We start from the raw sequence: 25808 nt of genomic DNA, 5'->3' as shown, positions 1-25808 counted from the left end.
TGTTGAATAACACTGTATTAGGTTATTTTCTGTAATGAACTTTCTAAATTCTTGGGTAGGAGCTTCAGATAGATGGCTACCATATTCACACACACAGACACAAATGCGAGTATATGGATGCGTAAATAATGACACATGATTAAAAACACTTTGACTCTTCTCAGTGCCATTTCTGTCCTTTTCCTTTATTTGTAAAACTTTGGCATTCTAGCCAATAATATCACTGATTGGCCAGGTATAGACAGTATATACACTCTGAGCAATGGATCCACAACACAGTATAGTATGTACAATCTCAATATATCTGCAAACACAATATGTACAGTATTACTGCTTGCTGATACTTGTACCGCACTATATATACACTAACCTCTTTACTTGTGGTTTTGTACGACAGTATGTACAATCTAAATTAGTAAACAATACAGTATTTACATCATTACCTCAAACTTATCCTTGTATACTCATGATTGCATCAGTCCCAGCTCCACCTCTTGCAGTTGTGCAGTGCAATACAACATGTAGTTTGTGTATCAGCAAACACAATATGTACAGAATTACTGTATTGTTGCTACAGTGCTTATTAGTTACGCATAACATCATATTTTGTTTTTATCTCTGACCAGTAAGTAAGTGTATTATCTGTGGAGCATCATAATCTACATTCCTACTGGTAAATTGTACAACACTGTAACTGTACAACACAAAGTGCGCTACTCATATCTGCAAAACACGCTGTTCAGTCTTACCTCGTATATGTGATTGTACAAGTTAGATACAATCAGGGCAGCAGCAATAGACAGTGTACAAACCTCTGACACAGTGGTTTTCAAACGTTTTGGCTTTCAGACACTAACAGCAAACAGAAGCCTACAGGCAGCTACCGGACACACTTTAGCACACACACACAATGATGAACTATTTCACTGTATGCTGATTTAAAAATACAACAGTAGTACAGGCTGAAGAGTTTTGCTATGAGAGACAAAGAGCCACATGATGAGCTCCAGTTTTATGTCTACTCTTAAGCCAAACAACATTTTGAATATGTTACAAAAAAAAGCAAACAAAAAAACAAAAAACAAAACAAAAACAAAAACAAGACAATCTACATCCATGTAAAAACCTTCATACTTAACTGTTGCATCTGATCTGGGAAGTGCAGTAGTGACACATTTAACGATAATTTTTTATAAGAGGCAAAGGCTGTATTTATGGAAGACAACAATTCATACAATAAAATTATTAAGCATTTTATTAACAGTAAGACTTCAATGGCATTGTTAACTTAAAAAATAATTTGCTTTGGTAGGATATTTACATTTTTAACATGCATAACTGTAGAATTCAGAAGATCGTTTGGACGAAAAATATTATTAATCTGAATTCACTGTCTCATTCAAATATATTTTGGAGTCATGACTATGGAAGATGGTATTAATGTCTGCCTGTCCATGAACTTGTGGTGACATAAATGTATGTATTAAATATGAATCTAAAGTAAACTGACTACTTGGCATAGTGTTTGTGGCACAGAATACTTTTTTTTTTTTTTTTTTTGATGTCCAGACTAATTTATTTCACTTTCAGGCGCAGGAGCTACTATGGTTATGGATCAAGGCAGGTAACAGTGTATCCGTGTATATTACATTTCAGCTCTAATTGTACTGCAACATGTATGACTAAAAATAAGTAATGTCCATATCTTTGCATATCAGCTACAAATCATTCTGATTCCTGGCAATTCTATTGGCATGATCAGCCTAAAAAAATGTTGTCAGAAATAAAACACAGATAGGCCTAAATGTTTTGTTGTTTTTGTTTTTTTGAACCAATTCGCTTCTTGCACAATATGGCGACTGCTGACGTTAGAACTTGAGCGTGTGGGCCAGTACTTCCGGTCAAAACTTCCGGTGATCTAACAGCAACAGCGAGAGACAGCAGCAATCGAGAGGCATTTTATTTACATAGCAGTAGCCATGTAGCTAACATTTAGGTCAGTTGTCCTGTAGATTTTTTAGAATTATCAGTTTTTTTTCAACAAATACAGGACAACTGACCTAAATGTTAGCTACATGGCTACTGCTATGTAAATAAAATAAAATAATCTCTCTGTTAATGTAACTCGATCGCTGTTGCCTGTCGATCGCTGTTATATCACCGGAAGTTTTGACCGGAAGTACTGGCCCACACAGTCAAGTTCTAACATCGGCGGTTGCCATATTGTGCAAGAAGCGAATTGAGAGTTTCAAACTCAGCTTGTAATACCCATAGGACAACTGAGAGAGACCTAAAGTTCTGATTAATTTTAGAGTCAAATTCTCTGTGCAGGTGCAGATGTTAGATGACTCTGTATCATATTAGTATCAAAATTTATGAGATTCAAAATTTACATTTTGAATTGGGTGAACTAAAGTGAACCAAACCAAATCTTGATGTCAAATCTAGTGAGCTGCTATATTATTTTAGTAAATTGGGCTTCGTACCTTAGGGGTGAGATTTATTTAAAACTGAGAGAATGAAAAAAAAAACTGCTGCCATGCCTCTGTTCCTTTTTTGGAGTAACTTTCCTCATTACTCCATGTATTGAATACCACTAGATCTCCTGGTTTATTTGATCTGCAACATTCAGTTTATAGGCCTACAAGCACTTTACAACACGGTTTGTGCTTTAATTATTTGAGTATTTTGGTAATTTCCTTAGAGTTTCAGTCACATTGTTGAGACTACTCCCTCTCTTTAGGATCTGTATTCACTTTTGGACTCTCCAGTTTCTTCATCCCTCTCCGCTGAGCCAGGCTGGAGGACTGAACAGGCTCCAGGACAGGAGTTGGAGCACAACGTCTCAGAGCAGAGTAGGTAGCAGACAGTGCCCCCTGGTGGAAAAAAACAGACTACATTATATCTTTTTAATACTCATCTAAACTGTCCACAAACTCAATAGGTGGCAGACAGCTCCACCCGATGGACACTCAGAGAAACACATTAAAATATATTACATCACAACACATCTAACTGATGCTAACATATACTCTGCTTATACAGTTTACATATATGAGTTTCAGACAGATAAATTTTTAACAACCAATACATTTAAAAAAATACGGGGTTTAGATACAAACACAGCAACAGTTTAAATATATCAATATATTTAAATGTAATTTAAGCCAAGTGTGATGCCCCATGTGTGTCATCCTTTGTCTTGTCTTCATGTGTGACATCCTCTGGGTGTGTCTGTTCCTCCTGTTTGCAGGTGTCTTGAGTGGCTCAACACACCTGGGCTCTGGTGGAGAGTCTATTTAAGCCACAGCAATCGATAGTTCATTCTCTCCCTTTCTCTGTCCACAGGCACACCACGTGTTTGGTTTGGTTTGGTCTGATTATTTTGTTTTGAGTTAACCTTTTGCTTTTGTTTCACATCATTTAACACCTCCACACTTTTCACTCATGCACATTTTACACTACTGACTCCACTGATTTTCCACATCCCACAATGTAAATATTTAATTTGATTATTTAATTTGGGTTAAATTTGGTCTTATTTGGTTTAATTTGGTTAAATAAAGTATTTATTTGAACATTTACATGGTGTGGCCTCCCTTTTTGTTGTGACCCATTAAGCCAGGTCATGACAAGTTCTGTACATACAACTGTCAGGCCACAATCGTCTCTCTGATCAACTATAATTTGTCAAAGTATGTCAAATATGAAGTTAAGCAAATATCTGTAGTTTTAAAGGTAAAATTGGTGTTGTACCAATATTTTTAGTCCCCAAGTACACAAACACACCTGCACACATATGCACAAAAGGTCTGACCTTGACGGTGAGTGCATCTTGTCTGGCCAGAGGCCTGTCAGACAGCTGGTCTCTTTCTACAATCCAGGGGTGACGAAGAACCTGAAAAGCATTGCAGTGATGATTTCCAAATGTATTGTTTCAGCAACTAACCTTGACATTTACAGTGATATCCAGTACAAACAATAGGATAGCTAACATATAGTACATAATGTGAAGGCTTAAAGATGTCTGTATATGGGGATAAGGGAAATGGTGCAATGCACAGTAGGTATCAAATTATTTCCTCTTCTTTTTACTGTACCTGGGGAGCAGTCAGGCGCTGGTGAGGGTCCACATGGAGCATCTTAATCACAATGTCCTATCAAACATATGCAGGCATACGCAGGTGACATTAGTATTTAGACAGTAATGGTACTATGATATCAGCACCAGAGCCATTTAATGTGTATTCATCTCCGAAAGAAAATGTTAAAATGCAACCTTGGCTGGATCTGACACCAGGTCCCAGTTCCCTCCGGTGATGATGAATTTTCCACTGCCGATTTGAGCCAGAATTTCCTCTGCTGTGTCCTCAGGACTGCTGGCAAATGGGCTGAAACTGGCGAATGAGAATAAAAATTCACACTAGAGTTCAAAGGTTGTGTGAATTACAATGACAGAGAGTGCAAATGAAAAGCTCTAATATTTTCAAATGCAGACTATAAAACCTGCTGTAGAGAAGATAAAAAGAAATCACCTCTGCAGGGAATTTATTGAGAATTTGCAGAAAATGGTAACATTACATAGTGTTTACATATTTACAGTAAAATGGTGAACTATTGTGCAACAGTCTGTCAGTGTTGGTAGTTTGAAATGCTTCAAAAACTTGAAAAACAAAAAAAAAAAACTAAAAAAAAAAACTGACCCAGCTATCATGGTGTAAAGCAGGATCCCCAGACTCCAGATATCACAGGCTGCATCATAACCCTGCTTCCTCAGAACCTGCACACACACAAACACACAATATTTATTTCAAAAGAGTGCATGGTGAGATATTAAAGACTTCTTATGATTAGGATTACTGAAATACCTCAGGAGCCATGAATGTAGCTGTGTAACAGGGCGTCATCAACAAGCCATTCTCAGCTCTGAGCTGCTTGGCAAATCCAAAATCACAAATTCTGATGCATTCTGGACGTCCAGTGTCATCAGAATACCGAATGTTACTGGGCTTCAGGTCTCGATGCACAACCTGAAAAATGGAAAGACGCACACACGATTAGCAGGTTTATATATAATTACTTTCACAGTAATGCATAACCATTACAACAGCCAATGTTTTCTTTTTTTTTTTTTGTAAAAGGGACACATCCGATTACACAAAAAAATGTTGCTGAAACTGCTACAGAATCGTCGTTCAAGTATAATCATAAGGGATGCACCGATCCACATTTTTTCACTTCCGATCTGATCCGAATACCTGAATTTGGATATCTGCCGATACCGATACTATTCCGATACCAGAGCTCTGTTTGCTTTAATATTATTATCATTATTGTTGATTTTATATGATGCTGTAATAAGCACAAATTAAGTATACTGGCTCTTGTAGCAGAAACAAATTAAGGTTTTTCAAATCTCAAATATCCTGAGGGGTGGAAGCTCACTCACGGTTCATTTTCTTCCTGTTGTACCTAGAAGGGACATACGTCTGTGAGTAATATATTGTTGGTGTGTGAATTACCTGTATGACTTTCCTGTTATGATGTCCTGCTTTGGTTTATCGTTTGTGTGGAAAAGTTAATAGCGAGACCGATGCTAATGTGTTAGCCCGTCGATGAAGTTTTTTGGCATATTTTGAAATCTAATTAAACAATGACCATTTTTATGACATTTTGAGGCCAAAAAAAAATTTGACTATTTTTGGCCGATTTTGACGCCTTACTATAGTATGACCATTTTTATGACATTTTGAGGCTGTTCTGAAAAATTACTTTTTTTTGGCCGATTTTGACGCCTTACTATACTATGACCATTTTTATGACATTTTGAGGCCAAAAAAAAATTTGACTTTTTTTGGACGATTTTGACTCCTTACTATACTATGACCATTTTTATGACATTTTGAGGCTGTTCTGAAAAATGACTTTTTTGGCTGATTTTGACGCCTTACTATACTATGACCATTTTTATGACATTTTGAGGCCAAAAAAAAATTTGACTTTTTTTGACCGATTTTGACACCTTACTATACTATGACCATTTTTATGACATTTTGAGGCTAAAAAAAATGTTGACTTTTTTTGGCCGATTTTGACGCCTTACTATACTATGACCATTTTTATGACATTTTGAGGCCAAAAAAAAATTTGACTTTTTTTGGCCGTTTTTGACGCCCTACTATACTATGACCATTTTTATGACATTTTGAGGCCAAAAAAAAATGTGACTTTTTTTGGCCGATTTTGACGCCTTACTATACTATGACCATTTTTATGACATTTTGAGGCTAAAAAAAATTTTGACTTTTTTCGGCCGATTTTGACGCCTTACTATACTATGACCATTTTTATGACATTTTGAGGAAAAAATATTTTCAAAAATGTTTTAAAATTTTTAAAAAAATGTTAAAATTTTTTTTTAAAATTTGACTTTTTTTGGCCGATTTTTACGCCTTACTATACTATGACCATTTTTATGACATTTTGAGGCCGTTCTGAAAAATTACTTTTTTTGGCCGATTTTGACGCCTTACTATACTATGACCATTTTTATGACATTTTGAGGTCAAAAAAAATTTCGACATTTTTTGGACGATTTTGACGCCTTACTATAGTGTGACGTTTTTTGTGACATTTTGAGGTCAAAAATTTTTTTGACTTTTTTTGGCCGATTTTGACGCCTTACTATAGTATGAAGTTTTTTGTGACATTTTGAGGTAAAAAAAAATGCCTTACGATACTATGACCATTTTTATGAGATTTTGAGGCCGTTGTGAAAAATGACTTTTTCTGGCCGATTTTGACAACTTACTGTAATATGACCATTTTTATGACATTTTGAGGCCGAAAAAAAATTGGACTTTTTTTGGCCGATTTTGACGCCTTACTATAGTATGACCCTTTTTATGACATTTTGAGGCTAAAAAAATTTTTGACTTTATTCGGCCGATGTTGACGCCTTACTATACTATGACCATTTTTATGACATTTTGAGAAAAAAATTTTTCAAAAAATTTTTAAAATTTTTAAAAAAATGTTAAAAATTTTTTAAAAAATGTTAAAAATTTTTAAAAAAATTTTACTTTTTTTGTCCGATTTTGACGCCTTACTATACTAAGACCATTTTTATGACATTTTGAGGCCGTTCTTAAAAATTACTTTTTTTGGCCGATTTTGACGCCTTACTATACTATGACCAATTTTATGAAATTTTGAGGCCAAAAAAAAATTGGACTTTTTTTGGCCGTTTTTGACGCCCTACTATACTATGACCATTTTTATGACATTTTGAGGTCGAAAAAAATTTTGACTTTTTTTGCCCGAAAAAAACGCCTTACTATACTATGTCCAGTTTTATGACATTTTGAGGCCAAAAAAAATTTTGACTTTTTTTGGCCGATTTTGACGAATTACTATACTATGACGTTTTTTATGACATTTTGAGGTCGAAAAAAATTTAGACTTTTTTTGCCCGAAAAAAACGCCTTACTATACTATGACGTTTTTTATGACATTTTGAGGTTGAAAAAAATTTTGACTTTTTTTCACTGATTTTGACGCCTTACTATACTATGACATTTTTTATGACATTTTGAGGTCGAAAAAAATTTTGACTTTTTTTCACCGATTTTGACGCCTTACTATACTATGACGTTTTTTATGACATTTTGAGGTCGAAAAAAATTTTGACTTTTTTTGGCCGAAAAAAACGCCTTACTATACTATGACGTTTTTTATGACATTTTGAGGTCGAAAAAAATTTTGACTTTTTTTGGCCGAAAAAAACGCCTTACTATACTATGACGTTCTTTATGACATTTTGAGGTCGAAAAAATTTTTGACTTTTTTTGGCCGAAAAAAACGCCTTACTATACTATGACGTTTTTTATGACATTTTGAGGTCGAAAAAAATTTTGACTTTTTTTCACAGATTTTGACGCCTTACTATACTATGATGTTTTTTATGACATTTTGAGGTCGAAAAAATTTTTGACTTTTTTTGCCCGAAAAAAATGCCTTTCTATACTATGACGTTTTTTATGACATTTTGAGGTCGAAAAAAATTTTGACCTTTTTTGGCCGAAAAAAACGCCTTACTATACTATGACGTTTTTTATGACATTTTGAGGTTGAAAAAAATTTTTGACTTTTTTTCACCGATTTTGACGCCTTACTATACTATGACGTTTTTTATGACATTTTGAGGTCGAAAAAAATTTTGACTTTTTTTGCCCGAAAAAAACGCCTTACTATACTATGATGTTTTTTATGACATTTTGAGGTCGAAAAAAATTTTGACTTTTTTTGCCCGAAAAAAACTCCTTACTATACTATGACGTTTTTTATGACATTTTGAGGTTGAAAAAATTTTTTGACTTTTTTTCACCGATTTTGACGCCTTACTATACTATGACGTTTTTTATGACATTTTGAGGTCGAAAAAAATTTTGACTTTTTTTGCCCGAAAAAAACGCCTTACTATATTATGACGTTTTTTATGACATTTTGAGGTCGAAAAAATTTTTGACTTTTTTTCACCGATTTTGACGCCTTACTATACTATGACGTTTTTTATGACATTTTGAGGTCGAAAAAAATTTTGACTTTTTTTGGCCGAAAAAAAAGCCTTTATATACTATGACGTTTTTTGTGACATTTTGAGGTCGAAAAAATTTTTGACTTTTTTTCACCGATTTTGACGCCTTACTATACTATGACGTTTTTTATGACATTTTGAGGTCGAAAAAAATTTTGACTTTTTTTGCCCGAAAAAAACGCCTTACTATACTATGATGTTTTTTATGACATTTTGAGGTCGAAAAAAATTTTGACTTTTTTTGGCCGAAAAAAACTCCTTACTATACTATGACGTTTTTTATGACATTTTGAGGTTGAAAAAATTTTTTGACTTTTTTTCACCGATTTTGACGCCTTACTATACTATGACGTTTTTTATGACATTTTGAGGTCGAAAAAAATTTTGACTTTTTTTGCCCGAAAAAAACGCCTTACTATATTATGACGTTTTTTATGACATTTTGAGGTCGAAAAAACGTTTGACTTTTTTTCACCGATTTTGACGCCTTACTATACTATGACGTTTTTTATGACATTTTGAGGTCGAAAAAAATTTTGACTTTTTTTGGCCGAAAAAAATGCCTTTATATACTATGACGTTTTTTGTGACATTTTGAGGTCGAAAAAATTTTTGACTTTTTTTGCCCGAAAAAATGCCTTTCTTTACTATGACGTTTTTTATGACATTTTGAGGTCGAAAAAAATTTTGACCTTTTTTGGCCGAAAAAAACGCCTTACTATACTATGACGTTTTTTATGACATTTTGAGGTAGAAAAAAATTTTTGACTTTTTTCACCGATTTTGACGCCTTACTATACTATGACGTTTTTTATGACATTTTGAGGTCGAAAAAATTTTTTGACTTTTTTTCACCGATTTTGACGCCTTACTATACTATGACGTTTTTTATGACATTTTGAGGTCGAAAAAAATTTTGTCTCTTTTGGCCGAAAAAAACGCCTTACTATACTATGACGTTTTTTATGACATTTTGAGGTCGAAAAAAATTTTGACTTTTTTTGCCCGAAAAAATCGCCTTACTATACTATGACGTTTTTTATGACATTTTGAGGTCGAAAAAAATTTTGACTTTTTTTGCCCGAAAAATACGTCTTACTATACTATGACGTTTTTTATGACATTTTGAGGTCGAAAAAAATTTTGACTTTTTTTGGCCGAAAAAAATGCCTTACTATACTATGACGTTTTTTATGACATTTTGAGGTCGAAAAAAATTTTGACTTTTTTTGGCAGAAAAAAACGCCTTACTATACTATGACGTTTTTTATGACATTTTGAGGTCGAAAAAAATTTTGACTTTTTTTCACAGATTTTGACGCCTTACTATACTATGACGTTTTTTATGACATTTTGAGGTCGAAAAAATTTTTGACTTTTTTTGCCCGAAAAAACGCCTTTCTATACTATGACTTTTTTTATGACATTTTGAGGTCGAAAAAAATTTTGACCTTTTTTGGCCGAAAAAAACGCCTTACTATACTATGACGTTTTTTATGATATTTTGAGGTTGAAAAAAATTTTTGACTTTTTTTCACCGATTTTGACGCCTTACTATACTATGACGTTTTTTATGACATTTTGAGGTCGAAAAAAATTTTGACTTTTTTTCGCCGAAAAAAACGCCTTACTATACTATGACGTTTTTTATGACATTTTGAGGTCGAAAAAAATTTTGACTTTTTTTGGCCGAAAAAAACGCCTTACTATACTATGATGTTTTTATGACATTTTGAGGCCGAAAAAAATTTTGACTTTTTTTGACCGATTTTGACGCCTTACTATACTATGACGTTTTTTATTACATTTTGAGGTCGAAAAAAATTTTGACTTTTTTTGCCTGAAAAAAACGCCTTACTATACTATGACGTTTTTTATGACATTTTGAGGTCGAAAAAAATTTTGACTTTTTTTCACCGATTTTGACGCCTTACTATACTATGACGTTTTTTATGACATTTTGAGGTCGAAAAAAATTTTGACTTTTTTTGCCCGAAAAAAATGCCTTTATATACTATGACGTTTTTTGTGACATTTTGAGGTCGAAAAAATTTTTGACTTTTTTTGCCCGAAAAAATGCCTTTCTTTACTATGACGTTTTTTATGACATTTTGAGGTCGAAAAAAATTTTGACCTTTTTTGGCCGAAAAAAACGCCTTACTATACTATGACGTTTTTTTATGACATTTTGAGGTAGAAAAAATTTTTTGACTTTTTTTCACCGATTTTGACGCCTTACTATACTATGACGTTTTTTATGACATTTTGAGGTCGAAAAAAATTTTGTCTCTTTTGGCCGAAAAAAACGCCTTACTATACTATGACGTTTTTTATGACATTTTGAGGTCGAAAAAAATTTTGACTTTTTTTGCCCGAAAAAATCGCCTTACTATACTATGATGTTTTTTATGACATTTTGAGGTCGAAAAAAATTTTGACTTTTTTTGGCCGAAAAAAACGCCTTACTATACTATGATGTTTTTTATGACATTTTGAGGTCGAAAAAAATTTTGACTTTTTTTGGCCGAAAAAAACGCCTTACTATACTATGACGTTTTTTATGACATTTTGAGGTCGAAAAAAATTTTGACTTTTTTTCACAGATTTTGACGCCTTACTATACTATGACGTTTTTTATGACATTTTGAGGTCGAAAAAATTTTTGACTTTTTTTGCCCGAAAAAAACGCCTTTCTATACTATGACGTTTTTTATGACATTTTGAGGTCGAAAAAAATTTTGACCTTTTTTGGCCGAAAAAAACGCCTTACTATACTATGACGTTTTTTATGACATTTTGAGGTTGAAAAAATTTTTTGACTTTTTTTCACCGATTTTGACGCCTTACTATACTATGACGTTTTTTATGACATTTTGAGGTCGAAAAAAATTTTGACTTTTTTTGGCCGAAAAAAACGCCTTACCATACTATGACGTTTTTTATGACATTTTGAGGTCGAAAAAAATGTTGACTTTTTTTGGCCGAAAAAAACGCCTTACTATACTATGACGTTTTTATGACATTTTGAGGTCGAAAAAATTTTTGACTTTTTTTGCCCGAAAAAAACTCCTTACTATACTATGACGTTTTTTATGACATTTTGAGGTCGAAAAAATTTTTGACTTTTTTTCACCGATTTTGACGCCTTACTATACTGTGACGTTTTTTATGACATTTTGAGGTCGAAAAAAATTTTGACTTTTTTTCACCGATTTTGACGCCTTACTACACTGTGACGTTTTTTATGACATTTTGAGGTCGAAAAAAATTTTGACTTTTTTTCACCGATTTTGACGCCTTACTATACTATGACGTTTTTTATGACATTTTGAGGTCGAAAAAAATTTTGACTTTTTTTGGCCTAAAAAAACGCCTTACTATACTATGATGTTTTTTATGACATTTTGAGGTCGAAAAATTTTTTGACTTTTTTTGGCCGATTTTGACGCCTTACTATACTATGACCATTTTTATGACATTTTGAGGTCAAAAAAAATTTCGACATTTTTTGGACGATTTTGACGCCTTACTATAGTATGACGTTTTTTGTGACATTTTGACGTCAAAAATTTTTTTGACTTTTTTTGGCCGATTTTGACGCCTTACTATAGTATGAAGTTTTTTGTGACATTTTGAGGTAAAAAAAAATGCCTTACGATACTATGACCATTTTTATGAGATTTTGAGGCCGTTGTGAAAAATGACTTTTTCTGGCCGATTTTGACACCTTACTGTAATATGACCCTTTTTATGACATTTTGAGGCTAAAAAAAATTTTGACTTTATTCGGCCGATGTTGATGCCTTACTATACTATGACCATTTTTATGACATTTTGAGAAAAAATTTTTTCAAAAAATTTTTAAAATTTTTTCAAAAAATTTTTAACATTTTTTAAAAAATGTTAAACATTTTTTTAAAAATGTTAAAAAATTTAAAAAAAAATTTTAAAAATTTTTTCAAAAAATTTTTAAAATTTTTTCAAAAAATGTTAAAATTTTTTTGACTTTTTTTCAGATTTTGACGCTTTACTATACTATGACGTTTTTTATGACATTTTGAGGTCGAAAAAAATTTTGACTTTTTTTGGCCAAAAAAAACGCCTTACTATACTATGATGTTTTTTATGACATTTTGAGGTCGAAAAAAATTTTGACTTTTTTTGCCCGAAAAAAACTCCTTACTATACTATGACGTTTTTTATGACATTTTGAGGTTGAAAAAATTTTTTGACTTTTTTTCACCGATTTTGACGCCTTACTATACTATGACGTTTTTTATGACATTTTGAGGTCGAAAAAAATTTTGACTTTTTTTCACCGATTTTGACGCCTTACTATACTATGACGTTTTTTATGACATTTTGAGGTCGAAAAAAATTTTGACTTTTTTTGCCCGAAAAAAACTCCTTACTATACTATGACGTTTTTTATGACATTTTGAGGTCGAAAAAAATTTTTGACTTTTTTTCACCGATTTTGACGCCTTACTATACTATGACGTTTTTTATGACATTTTGAGGTCGAAAAAATTTTTGACTTTTTTTCACCGATTTTGACGCCTTACTATACTATGACGTTTTTTATGACATTTTGAGGTCGAAAAAAATTTTGACTTTTTTTCACCGATTTTGACGCCTTACTATACTATGACGTTTTTTATGACATTTTGAGGTCGAAAAAAATTTTGACTTTTTTTGGCCTAAAAAAACGCCTTACTATACTATGATGTTTTTTATGACATTTTGAGGTCGAAAAAATTTTTGACTTTTTTTGGCCGATTTTGACGCCTTACTATACTATGACCATTTTTATGACATTTTGAGGTCAAAAAAAATTTCGACATTTTTTGGACGATTTTGACGCCTTACTATAGTATGACGTTTTTTGTGACATTTTGAGGTCAAAAATTTTTTTGACTTTTTTTGGCCGATTTTGACGCCTTACTATAGTATGAAGTTTTTTGTGACATTTTGAGGTAAAAAAAAATGCCTTACGATACTATGACCATTTTTATGAGATTTTGAGGCCGTTGTGAAAAATGACTTTTTCTGGCCGATTTTGACACCTTACTGTAATATGACCCTTTTTATGACATTTTGAGGCTAAAAAAAATTTTGACTTTATTCGGCCGATGTTGATGCCTTACTATACTATGACCATTTTTATGACATTTTGAGAAAAAGTTTTTTCAAAAAATTTTTAAAATTTTTTCAAAAAATTTTTAAAATTTTTTCAAAAAATTTTTTACATTTTTTAAAAAATGTTAAAAAATTTTTAAAAAATGTTAAAAAATTTAAAAAAAAAATTTAAAAATTTTTTCAAAAAATTTTTAAAATTTTTTCAAAAAATGTTAAAATTTTTTTGACTTTTTTTCAGATTTTGACGCTTTACTATACTATGACGTTTTTTATGACATTTTGAGGTCGAAAAAAATTTTGACTTTTTTTGGCCAAAAAAAACGCCTTACTATACTATGATGTTTTTTATGACATTTTGAGGTCGAAAAAAATTTTGACTTTTTTTGCCCGAAAAAAACTCCTTACTATACTATGACGTTTTTTATGACATTTTGAGGTTGAAAAAATTTTTTGACTTTTTTTCACCGATTTTGACGCCTTACTATACTATGACGTTTTTTATGACATTTTGAGGTCGAAAAAAATTTTGACTTTTTTTCACCGATTTTGACGCCTTACTATACTATGACGTTTTTTATGACATTTTGAGGTCGAAAAAAATTTTGACTTTTTTTGGCCGAAAAAAACGCCTTACTATACTATGACGTTTTTTTATGACATTTTGAGGTTGAAAAAAATTTTGACTTTTTTTCACTGATTTTGACGCCTTACTATACTATGACGTTTTTTATGACATTTTGAGGTCGAAAAAAATTTTGACCTTTTTTGGCCGAAAAAAACGCCTTACTATACTATGACGTTTTTTATGACATTTTGAGGTCGAAAAAATTTTTTGACTTTTTTTCACCGATTTTGACGCCTTACTATACTATGACGTTTTTTATGACATTTTGAGGTCGAAAAAAATTTTGACTTTTTTTGCCCGAAAAAAACGCCTTACTATACTATGATGTTTTTTATGACATTTTGAGGTCGAAAATTTTTTTGACTTTTTCTGCCCGAAAAAAGCTCCTTACTATACTATGACGTTTTTTATGACATTTTGAGGTTGAAAAAAATTTTTGACTTTTTTTCACCGATTTTGACGCCTTACTATACTATGACGTTTTTTATGACATTTTGAGGTCGAAAAAATTTTTGACTTTTTTTGGCCGAAAAAAACGCCTTACTATACTATGACGTTTTTTATGACATTTTGAGGTCGAAAAAAATTTTGACTTTTTTTGGCCAAAAAAAACGCCTTACTATACTATGATGTTTTTTATGACATTTTGAGGTCGAAAAAAATTTTGACTTTTTTTGGCCGAAAAAAACGCCTTACTATACTATGACGTTTTTTATGACATTTTGAGGTCGAAAAAAATTTTGACTTTTTTTCACCGATTTTGACGCCTTACTATACTATGACGTTTTTTATGACATTTTGAGGTCGAAAAAATTTTTGACTTTTTTTGCCCGAAAAAAACGCCTTACTATACTATGATGTTTTTATGACATTTTGAGGCCGAAAAAAATTTTGACTTTTTTTGACCGATTTTGACGCCTTACTATACTATGACGTTTTTTATGACATTTTGAGGTCGAAAAAAATTTTGACTTTTTTTCACCGATTTTGACACCTTACTATACTATGACGTTTTTTATGACATTTTGAGGTTGAAAAAAATTTTAACTTTTTTTGGCCGAAAAAAACGCCTTACTATACTATGACGTTTTTTATGATATTTTGAGGTCGAAAAAAATTTTGACTTTTTTTGCCCGAAAAAAACGCCTTACTATACTATGACGTTTTTTATGACATTTTGAGGTCGAAAAAAATTTTGACTTTTTTTCACCGATTTTGACGCCTTACTATACTATGACGTTTTTTATGACATTTTGAGGTTGAAAAAAATGTTGACTTTTTTTGGCCGAAAAAAACGCCTTACTATACTATGACCCTTTTTATGACATTTTGAGGCTAAAAAAAATTTTGACTTTATTCGGCCGATGTTGACGCCTTACTATACTATGACGTTTTTTATGACATTTTGAGGTCGAAAAAAATTTTGACTTTTTTTGGCCGAAAAAAACGCCTTACTATACTATGACGTTTTTTATGACATTTTGAGGTCGAAAAAATTTTTGACTTTTTTTGGCCGAAAAAAACGCCTTACTATACTATGACGTTTTTTATGACATTTTGAGGTCGAAAAAAATGTTGACTTTTTTTGGCCGAAAAAAACGCCTTACTATACTATGACGTTTTTTATGACATTTTGAGGTCGAAAAAATTTTTGACTTTTTTTCAGATTTTGACGCTTTACTATACTATGACGTTTTTTATGACATTTTGAGGTCGAAAAAATGTTTGACTTTTTTTTCACAGATTTTGACGCCTTACTATACTATGACGTTTTTTATGACATTTTGAGGTCGAAAAAAATTTTGACTTTTTTTGCCCGAAAAAAATGCCTTTCTATACTATGACGTTTTTTATGACATTTTGAGGTCGAAAAAAATTTTGACCTTTTTTGGCCGAAAAAAACGCCTTACTATACTATGACGTTTTTTATGACATTTTGAGGTTGAAAAAAATTTTTGACTTTTTTTCACCGATTTTGACGCCTTACTATACTATGACGTTTTTTATGACATTTTGAGGTCGAAAAAATTTTTGACTTTTTTTGGCCGAAAAAAACGCCTTACTATACTATGACATTTTTTATGACATTTTGAGGTCGAAAAAAATTTTGACTTTTTTTGGCCAAAAAAAACGCCTTACTATACTATGATGTTTTTTATGACATTTTGAGGTCGAAAAAAATTTTGACTTTTTTTGCCCGAAAAAAACTCCTTACTATACTATGACGTTTTTTATGACATTTTGAGGTTGAAAAAATTTTTTGACTTTTTTTCACCGATTTTGACGCCTTACTATACTATGACGTTTTTTATGACATTTTGAGGTCGAAAAAATTTTTGACTTTTTTTGCCCGAAAAAAACGCCTTACTATACTATGACGTTTTTTATGACATTTTGAGGTTGAAAAAAATTTTGACTTTTTTTCACTGATTTTGACGCCTTACTATACTATGACGTTTTTTATGACATTTTGAGGTCGAAAAAAATTTTGACTTTTTTTGGCCAAAAAAAACGCCTTACTATACTATGATGTTTTTTATGACATTTTGAGGTCGAAAAAAATTTTGACTTTTTTTGCCCGAAAAAAACTCCTTACTATACTATGACGTTTTTTATGACATTTTGAGGTTGAAAAAATTTTTTGACTTTTTTTCACCGATTTTGACGCCTTACTATACTATGACGTTTTTTATGACATTTTGAGGTTGAAAAAATTTTTTGACTTTTTTTCACCGATTTTGACGCCTTACTATACTATGACGTTTTTTATGACATTTTGAGGTCGAAAAAATTTTTGACTTTTTTTGGCCGAAAAAAACGCCTTACTATACTATGACGTTTTTTATGACATTTTGAGGTCGAAAAAAATTTTGACTTTTTTTGGCCAAAAAAAACGCCTTACTATACTATGATGTTTTTTATGACATTTTGAGGTCGAAAAAAATTTTGACTTTTTTTGGCCGAAAAAAACGCCTTACTATACTATGACGTTTTTTATGACATTTTGAGGTCGAAAAAAATTTTGACTTTTTTTCACCGATTTTGACGCCTTACTATACTATGACGTTTTTTATGACATTTTGAGGTCGAAAAAAATTTTGACTTTTTTTCACCGATTTTGACACCTTACTATACTATGACGTTTTTTATGACATTTTGAGGTTGAAAAAAATTTTAACTTTTTTTGGCCGAAAAAAACGCCTTACTATACTATGACGTTTTTTATGATATTTTGAGGTCGAAAAAAATTTTGACTTTTTTTGGCCGAAAAAAACGCCTTACTATACTATGACGTTTTTTATGACATTTTGAGGTCGAAAAAAATTTTGACTTTTTTTCACCGATTTTGACGCCTTACTATACTATGACGTTTTTTATGACATTTTGAGGTCGAAAAAAATTTTGACTTTTTTTGGCCGAAAAAAACGCCTTACTATACTATGACGTTTTTTATGACATTTTGAGGTCGAAAAAAATTTTGACTTTTTTTGGCCAAAAAAAACGCCTTACTATACTATGACGTTTTTTATGACATTTTGAGGTCGAAAAAAATTTTGACTTTTTTTGGCCGAAAAAAACGCCTTACTATACTATGACGTTTTTTATGACATTTTGAGGTCGAAAAAAATTTTGACTTTTTTTGGCCGAAAAAAACGCCTTACTATACTATGACGTTTTTTATGACATTTTGAGGTCGAAAAAAATTTTGACTTTTTTTGGCCGAAAAAAACGCCTTACTATACTATGATGTTTTTTATGACATTTTGAGGTCGAAAAAAATTTTGACTTTTTTTGCCCGAAAAATACGCCTTACTATACTATGATGTTTTTTATGACATTTTGAGGTCTAAAAAAATTTTGACTTTTTTTCACAGATTTTGACGCCTTACTATACTATGACGTTTTTTATGACATTTTGAGGTCGAAAAAATTTTTGACTTTTTTTGCCCGAAAAAAATGCCTTTCTATACTATGACGTTTTTTATGACATTTTGAGGTCGAAAAAAATTTTGACCTTTTTTGGCCGAAAAAAACGCCTTACTATACTATGACGTTTTTTATGACATTTTGAGGTCGAAAAAAATTTTGACTTTTTTTCAGAGATTTTGACGCCTTACTATACTATGACGTTTTTTATGACATTTTGAGGTCGAAAAAATTTTTGACTTTTTTTCGCCGAAAAAAACGCCTTACTATACTATGACGTTTTTTATGACATTTTGAGGTCGAAAAAAATTTTGACTTTTTTTGGCCGAAAAAAACGCCTTACTATACTATGATGTTTTTATGACATTTTGAGGCCGAAAAAAATTTTGACTTTTTTTGACCGATTTTGACGCCTTACTATACTATGACGTTTTTTATGATATTTTGAGGTCGAAAAAAATTTTGACTTTTTTTGCCCGAAAAAAACGCCTTACTATACTATGACGTTTTTTATGACATTTTGAGGTCGAAAAAAATGTTGACTTTTTTTGGCCGAAAAAAACGCCTTACTATACTATGACGTTTTTTATGACATTTTGAGGTCGAAAAAAATTTTGACTTTTTTTCAGATTTTGACGCTTTACTATACTATGACGTTTTTTATGACATTTTGAGGTCGAAAAAATGTTTGACTTTTTTTTCACAGATTTTGACGCCTTACTATACTATGACGTTTTTTATGACATTTTGAGGTCGAAAAAAATTTTGACTTTTTTTGCCCGAAAAAAATGCCTTTCTATACTATGACGTTTTTTATGACATTTTGAGGTCGAAAAAAATTTTGACCTTTTTTGGCCGAAAAAAACGCCTTACTATACTATGACGTTTTTTATGACATTTTGAGGTTGAAAAAAATTTTTGACTTTTTTTCACCGATTTTGACGCCTTACTATACTATGACGTTTTTTATGACATTTTGAGGTCGAAAAAATTTTTGACTTTTTTTGGCCGAAAAAAACGCCTTACTATACTATGACATTTTTTATGACATTTTGAGGTCGAAAAAAATTTTGACTTTTTTTGGCCAAAAAAAACGCCTTACTATACTATGATGTTTTTTATGACATTTTGAGGTCGAAAAAAATTTTGACTTTTTTTGCCCGAAAAAAACTCCTTAGTATACTATGACGTTTTTTATGACATTTTGAGGTTGAAAAAAATTTTTGACTTTTTTTCACCGATTTTGACGCCTTACTATACTATGACGTTTTTTATGACATTTTGAGGTCGAAAAAAATTTTGACTTTTTTTCACCGATTTTGACGCCTTACTATACTATGACGTTTTTTATGACATTTTGAGGTCGAAAAAAATTTTGACTTTTTTTGGCCGAAAAAAACGCCTTACTATACTATGACGTTTTTTATGACATTTTGAGGTCGAAAAAAATTTTGACTTTTTTTGGCCAAAAAAAACGCCTTACTATACTATGACGTTTTTTATTACATTTTGAGGTCGAAAAAAATTTTGACTTTTTTTCAGATTTTGACGCTTTACTATACTATGACGTTTTTTATGACATTTTGAGGTCGAAAAATTTTTTGACTTTTTTTGGCCGATTTTGACGCCTTACTATACTATGACCATTTTTATGACATTTTGAGGTCAAAAAAAATTTCGACATTTTTTGGACGATTTTGACGCCTTACTATACTATGACCAATTTTATGAAATTTTGAGGCCAAAAAAAAATTGGACTTTTTTTGGCCGTTTTTGACGCCCTACTATACTATGACCATTTTTATGTCATTTTGAGGCCAAAAAATTTTTTTACTTTTTTTGGCCGATTTTGACGCCTTACTATACTATGTCCAGTTTTATGACATTTTGAGGCCAAAAAAAATTTTGACTTTTTTTGGCCGAAAAAAACGCCTTACTATACTATGATGTTTTTTATGACATTTTGAGGTCGAAAAAAATTTTGACTTTTTTTGCCCGAAAAATACGTCTTACTATACTATGACGTTTTTTATGACATTTTGAGGTCGAAAAAAATTTTGACTTTTTTTGGCCGAAAAAAATGCCTTACTATACTATGACGTTTTTTATGACATTTTGAGGTCGAAAAAAATTTTGACTTTTTTTGGCCGAAAAAAACGCCTTACTATACTATGACGTTTTTTATGATATTTTGAGGTCGAAAAAAATTTTGACTTTTTTTCACCGATTTTGACGCCTTACTATACTATGACGTTTTTTATGACATTTTGAGGTCGAAAAAAATTTAGACTTTTTTTGCCCGGAAAAAACGCCTTACTATACTATGACGTTTTTTATGACATTTTGAGGTCGAAAAAAATTTTGACCTTTTTTGGCCGAAAAAAACGCCTTACTATACTATGACGTTTTTTATGACATTTTGAGGTTGAAAAAATTTTTTGACTTTTTTTCACCGATTTTGACGCCTTACTATACTATGACGTTTTTTATGACATTTTGAGGTCGAAAAAAATTTTGACTTTTTTTGCCCGAAAAAAACGCCTTACTATACTATGATGTTTTTTATGACATTTTGAGGTCGAAAAAAATTTTGACTTTTTTTGGCCGAAAAAAACGCCTTACTATACTATGACGTTTTTTATGACATTTTGAGGTCGAAAAAAATTTTGACTTTTTTTGGCCGAAAAAAACGCCTTACTATACTATGACGTTTTTTATGACATTTTGAGGTCGAAAAAAATTTTGACTTTTTTTGGCCGAAAAAAACGCCTTACTATACTATGACGTTTTTTATGACATTTTGAGGTCGAAAAAAATTTTGACTTTTTTTGGCCAAAAAAAACGCCTTACTAGACTATGATGTTTTTTATGACATTTTGAGGTCGAAAAAAATTTTGACTTTTTTTGCCCGAAAAATACGCCTTACTATACTATGATGTTTTTTATGACATTTTGAGGTCGAAAAAAATTTTGACTTTTTTTGGCCGAAAAATACGTCTTACTATACTATGACGTTTTTTATGACATTTTGAGGTCGAAAAAAATTTTGACTTTTTTTGGCCGAAAAAAATGCCTTACTATACTATGACGTTTTTTATGACATTTTGAGGTCGAAAAAAATTTTGACTTTTTTTGGCAGAAAAAAACGCCTTACTATACTATGACGTTTTTTATGACATTTTGAGGTCGAAAAAAATTTTGACTTTTTTTCACAGATTTTGACGCCTTACTATACTATGACGTTTTTTATGACATTTTGAGGTCGAAAAAATTTTTGACTTTTTTTGCCCGAAAAAAATGCCTTTCTATACTATGACGTTTTTTATGACATTTTGAGGTCGAAAAAAATTTTGACCTTTTTTGGCCGAAAAAAACGCCTTACTATACTATGACGTTTTTTATGACATTTTGAGGTCGAAAAAAATGTTGACTTTTTTTCAGAGATTTTGACGCCTTACTATACTATGACGTTTTTTATGACATTTTGAGGTCGAAAAAATTTTTGACTTTTTTTCGCCGAAAAAAACGCCTTACTATACTATGACGTTTTTTATGACATTTTGAGGTCGAAAAAAATTTTGACTTTTTTTGGCCGAAAAAAACGCCTTACTATACTATGATGTTTTTATGACATTTTGAGGCCGAAAAAAATTTTGACTTTTTTTGACCGATTTTGACGCCTTACTATACTATGACGTTTTTTATTACATTTTGAGGTCGAAAAAAATTTTGACTTTTTTTGCCCGAAAAAAACGCCTTACTATACTATGACGTTTTTTATGACATTTTGAGGTCGAAAAAAATTTTGACTTTTTTTCACCGATTTTGACGCCTTACTATACTATGATGTTTTTATGACATTTTGAGGCCGAAAAAAATTTTGACTTTTTTTGACCGATTTTGACGCCTTACTATACTATGACGTTTTTTATGACATTTTGAGGTCGAAAAAAATTTTGACTTTTTTTGCCCGAAAAAAACGCCTTACTATACTATGACGTTTTTTATGACATTTTGAGGTCGAAAAAAATTTTGACTTTTTTTCACCGATTTTGACGCCTTACTATACTATGACGTTTTTTATGACATTTTGAGGTTGAAAAAAATTTTGACTTTTTTTGGCCGAAAAAAACGCCTTACTATACTATGACCCTTTTTATGACATTTTGAGGCTAAAAAAAATTTTGACTTTATTCGGCCGATGTTGACGCCTTACTATACTATGACCATTTTTATGACATTTTGAGAAAAAATTTTTTCAAAAAATTTTTAAAATTTTTTCAAAAATTTTTTAAAATTTTTTCAAAAAATTTTTAACATTTTTTAAAAAATGTTAAAAAATTTTTAAAAAATGTTAAAAATTTTTTAAAAAATGTTAAAATTTTTTTTAAAAATTTTACTTTTTTTGCCCGATTTTGACGCCTTACTATACTAAGACCATTTTTATGACATTTTGAGGCCGTTCTTAAAAATGACTTTTTTTGGCCGATTTTGACGCCTTACTATACTATGACCAATTTTATGAAATTTTGAGGCCAAAAAAAAATTGGACTTTTTTTGGCCGTTTTTGACGCCCTACTATACTATGACCATTTTTATGACATTTTGAGGCCAAAAAAAAATTTGACTTTTTTTGGCCGATTTTGACGCCTTACTATACTATGACGTTTTTTATGACATTTTGAGGTCGAAAAAAATTTTGACTTTTTTTGGCCGAAAAAAACGCCTTACTATACTATGACGTTTTTTATGACATTTTGAGGTCGAAAAAAATTTTGACTTTTTTTGGCCGAAAAAAACGCCTTACTATACTATGATGTTTTTTATGACATTTTGAGGTCGAAAAAAATTTTGACTTTTTTTGGCCGAAAAAAACGCCTTACTATACTATGACGTTTTTTATGACATTTTGAGGTCGAAAAAAATGTTGACTTTTTTTGGCCGAAAAAAATGCCTTACTATACTATGACGTTTTTTATGACATTTTGAGGTCGAAAAAAATTTTGACTTTTTTTCAGATTTTGACGCTTTACTATACTATGACGTTTTTTATGACATTTTGAGGTCGAAAAAATGTTTGACTTTTTTTTCACAGATTTTGACGCCTTACTATACTATGACGTTTTTTATGACATTTTGAGGTCGAAAAAAATTTTGACTTTTTTTGGCCGAAAAAAATGCCTTTCTATACTATGACGTTTTTTATGACATTTTGAGGTCGAAAAAAATTTTTACTTTTTTTCAGATTTTGACGCTTTACTATACTATGACCATTTTTATGACATTTTGAGGTCAAAAAAAATTTCGACATTTTTTGGACGATTTTGACGCCTTACTATACTAAGACCATTTTTATGACATTTTGAGGCCGTTCTTAAAAATGACTTTTTTTGGCCGATTTTGACGCCTTACTATACTATGACCAATTTTATGAAATTTTGAGGCCAAAAAAAAATTGGACTTTTTTTGGCCGTTTTTGACGCCCTACTATACTATGACCATTTTTATGTCATTTTGAGGCCAAAAAAATTTTTTACTTTTTTTGGCCGATTTTGACGCCTTACTATACTATGTCCAGTTTTATGACATTTTGAGGCCAAAAAAAATTTTGACTTTTTTTGGCCGAAAAAAACGCCTTACTATACTATGATGTTTTTTATGACATTTTGAGGTCGAAAAAAATTTTGACTTTTTTTGCCCGAAAAATACGTCTTACTATACTATGACGTTTTTTATGACATTTTGAGGTCGAAAAAAATTTTGACTTTTTTTCAGATTTTGACGCCTTACTATACTATGACGTTTTTTATGACATTTTGAGGTCGAAAAAATTTTTGACTTTTTTTGCCCGAAAAAAATGCCTTTCTATACTATGACGTTTTTTATGACATTTTGAGGTCGAAAAAAATTTTGACCTTTTTTGGCCGAAAAAAACGCCTTACTATACTATGACGTTTTTTATGATATTTTGAGGTTGAAAAAAATTTTTGACTTTTTTTCACCGATTTTGACGCCTTACTATACTATGACGTTTTTTATGACATTTTGAGGTCGAAAAAAATTTTGACTTTTTTTCGCCGAAAAAAACGCCTTACTATACTATGACGTTTTTTATGACATTTTGAGGTCGAAAAAAATTTTGACTTTTTTTGGCCGAAAAAAACGCCTTACTATACTATGATGTTTTTATGACATTTTGAGGCCGAAAAAAATTTTGACTTTTTTTGACCGATTTTGACGCCTTACTATACTATGACGTTTTTTATGACATTTTGAGGTCGAAAAAAATTTTGACTTTTTTTGCCCGAAAAAAAAACGCCTTACTATACTATGACGTTTTTTATGACATTTTGAGGTCGAAAAAAATTTTGACTTTTTTTCACCGATTTTGACGCCTTACTATACTATGACGTTTTTTATGACATTTTGAGGTTGAAAAAAATTTTGACTTTTTTTGGCCGAAAAAAACGCCTTACTATACTATGACGTTTTTTATGATATTTTGAGGTCGAAAAAAATTTTGACTTTTTTTCACCGATTTTGACGCCTTACTATACTATGACGTTTTTTATGACATTTTGAGGTCGAAAAAAATTTAGACTTTTTTTGCCAGGAAAAAACGCCTTACTATACTATGACGTTTTTTATGACATTTTGAGGTCGAAAAAAATTTTGACTTTTTTTGCCCGAAAAAAACGCCTTACTATACTATGACGTTTTTTATGACATTTTGAGGTCGAAAAAAATTTTGACCTTTTTTGGCCGAAAAAAACGCCTTACTATACTATGACGTTTTTTATGATATTTTGAGGTTGAAAAAAATTTTTGACTTTTTTTCACCGATTTTGACGCCTTACTATACTATGACGTTTTTTATGACATTTTGAGGTCGAAAAAATTTTTGACTTTTTTTCATAGATTTTGACGCCTTACTATACTATGACGTTTTTTATGACATTTTGAGGTCGAAAAAAATTTTGACTTTTTTTGCCCGAAAAAAATGCCTTTATATAGTATGACGTTTTTTGTGACATTTTGAGGTCGAAAAAATTTTTGACTTTTTTTGCCCGAAAAAATGCCTTTCTTTACTATGACGTTTTTTATGACATTTTGAGGTCGAAAAAAATTTTGACCTTTTTTGGCCGAAAAAAACGCCTTACTATACTATGATGTTTTTTATGACATTTTGAGGTCGAAAAAAATTTTGACTTTTTTTGGCCGAAAAAAACGCCTTACTATACTATGACGTTTTTTGACATTTTGAGGTCGAAAAAAATTTGGACTTTTTTTCACAGATTTTGACGCCTTACTATACTATGACGTTTTTTATGACATTTTGAGGTCGAAAAAATTTTTGACTTTTTTTGCCCGAAAAAAATGCCTTTCTATACTATGACGTTTTTTATGACATTTTGAGGTCGAAAAAAATTTTGACCTTTTTTGGCCGAAAAAAACGCCTTACTATACTATGACGTTTTTTATGACATTTTGAGGTTGAAAAAAATTTTTGACTTTTTTTCA

General features: G+C 30.9%; 1 protein-coding gene across 2 annotated transcripts in view; it reads right to left on the bottom strand.

Annotated features, from left to right (window-relative positions):
- Positions 1–1524: 1524 nt before the first annotated feature.
- rps6ka2 (ribosomal protein S6 kinase, polypeptide 2) overlaps positions 1525–25808 on the bottom strand; it is a 46953-nt gene continuing 22669 nt past the window's right edge. For both annotated transcript variants that reach the window (XM_041039635.1, XM_041039644.1), the window contains 6 exons: positions 4869–5030; positions 4704–4780; positions 4280–4397; positions 4101–4157; positions 3818–3898; positions 1525–2876 (listed from right to left, as the gene is read on the bottom strand). In XM_041039635.1, coding sequence (XP_040895569.1) covers positions 2727–2876; positions 3818–3898; positions 4101–4157; positions 4280–4397; positions 4704–4780; positions 4869–5030 — 645 coding nt within the window. In that variant the 3' untranslated portion in view covers positions 1525–2726. The remainder of the gene's footprint in view (positions 2877–3817; positions 3899–4100; positions 4158–4279; positions 4398–4703; positions 4781–4868; positions 5031–25808) is intronic.

The sequence above is a fragment of the Toxotes jaculatrix genome, chromosome 1 (assembly GCF_017976425.1).
Source record: "Toxotes jaculatrix isolate fToxJac2 chromosome 1, fToxJac2.pri, whole genome shotgun sequence".
NCBI lineage: Eukaryota > Metazoa > Chordata > Actinopteri > Toxotidae > Toxotes > Toxotes jaculatrix.
This window is presented reverse-complemented; position numbering and strand designations above follow the sequence as displayed.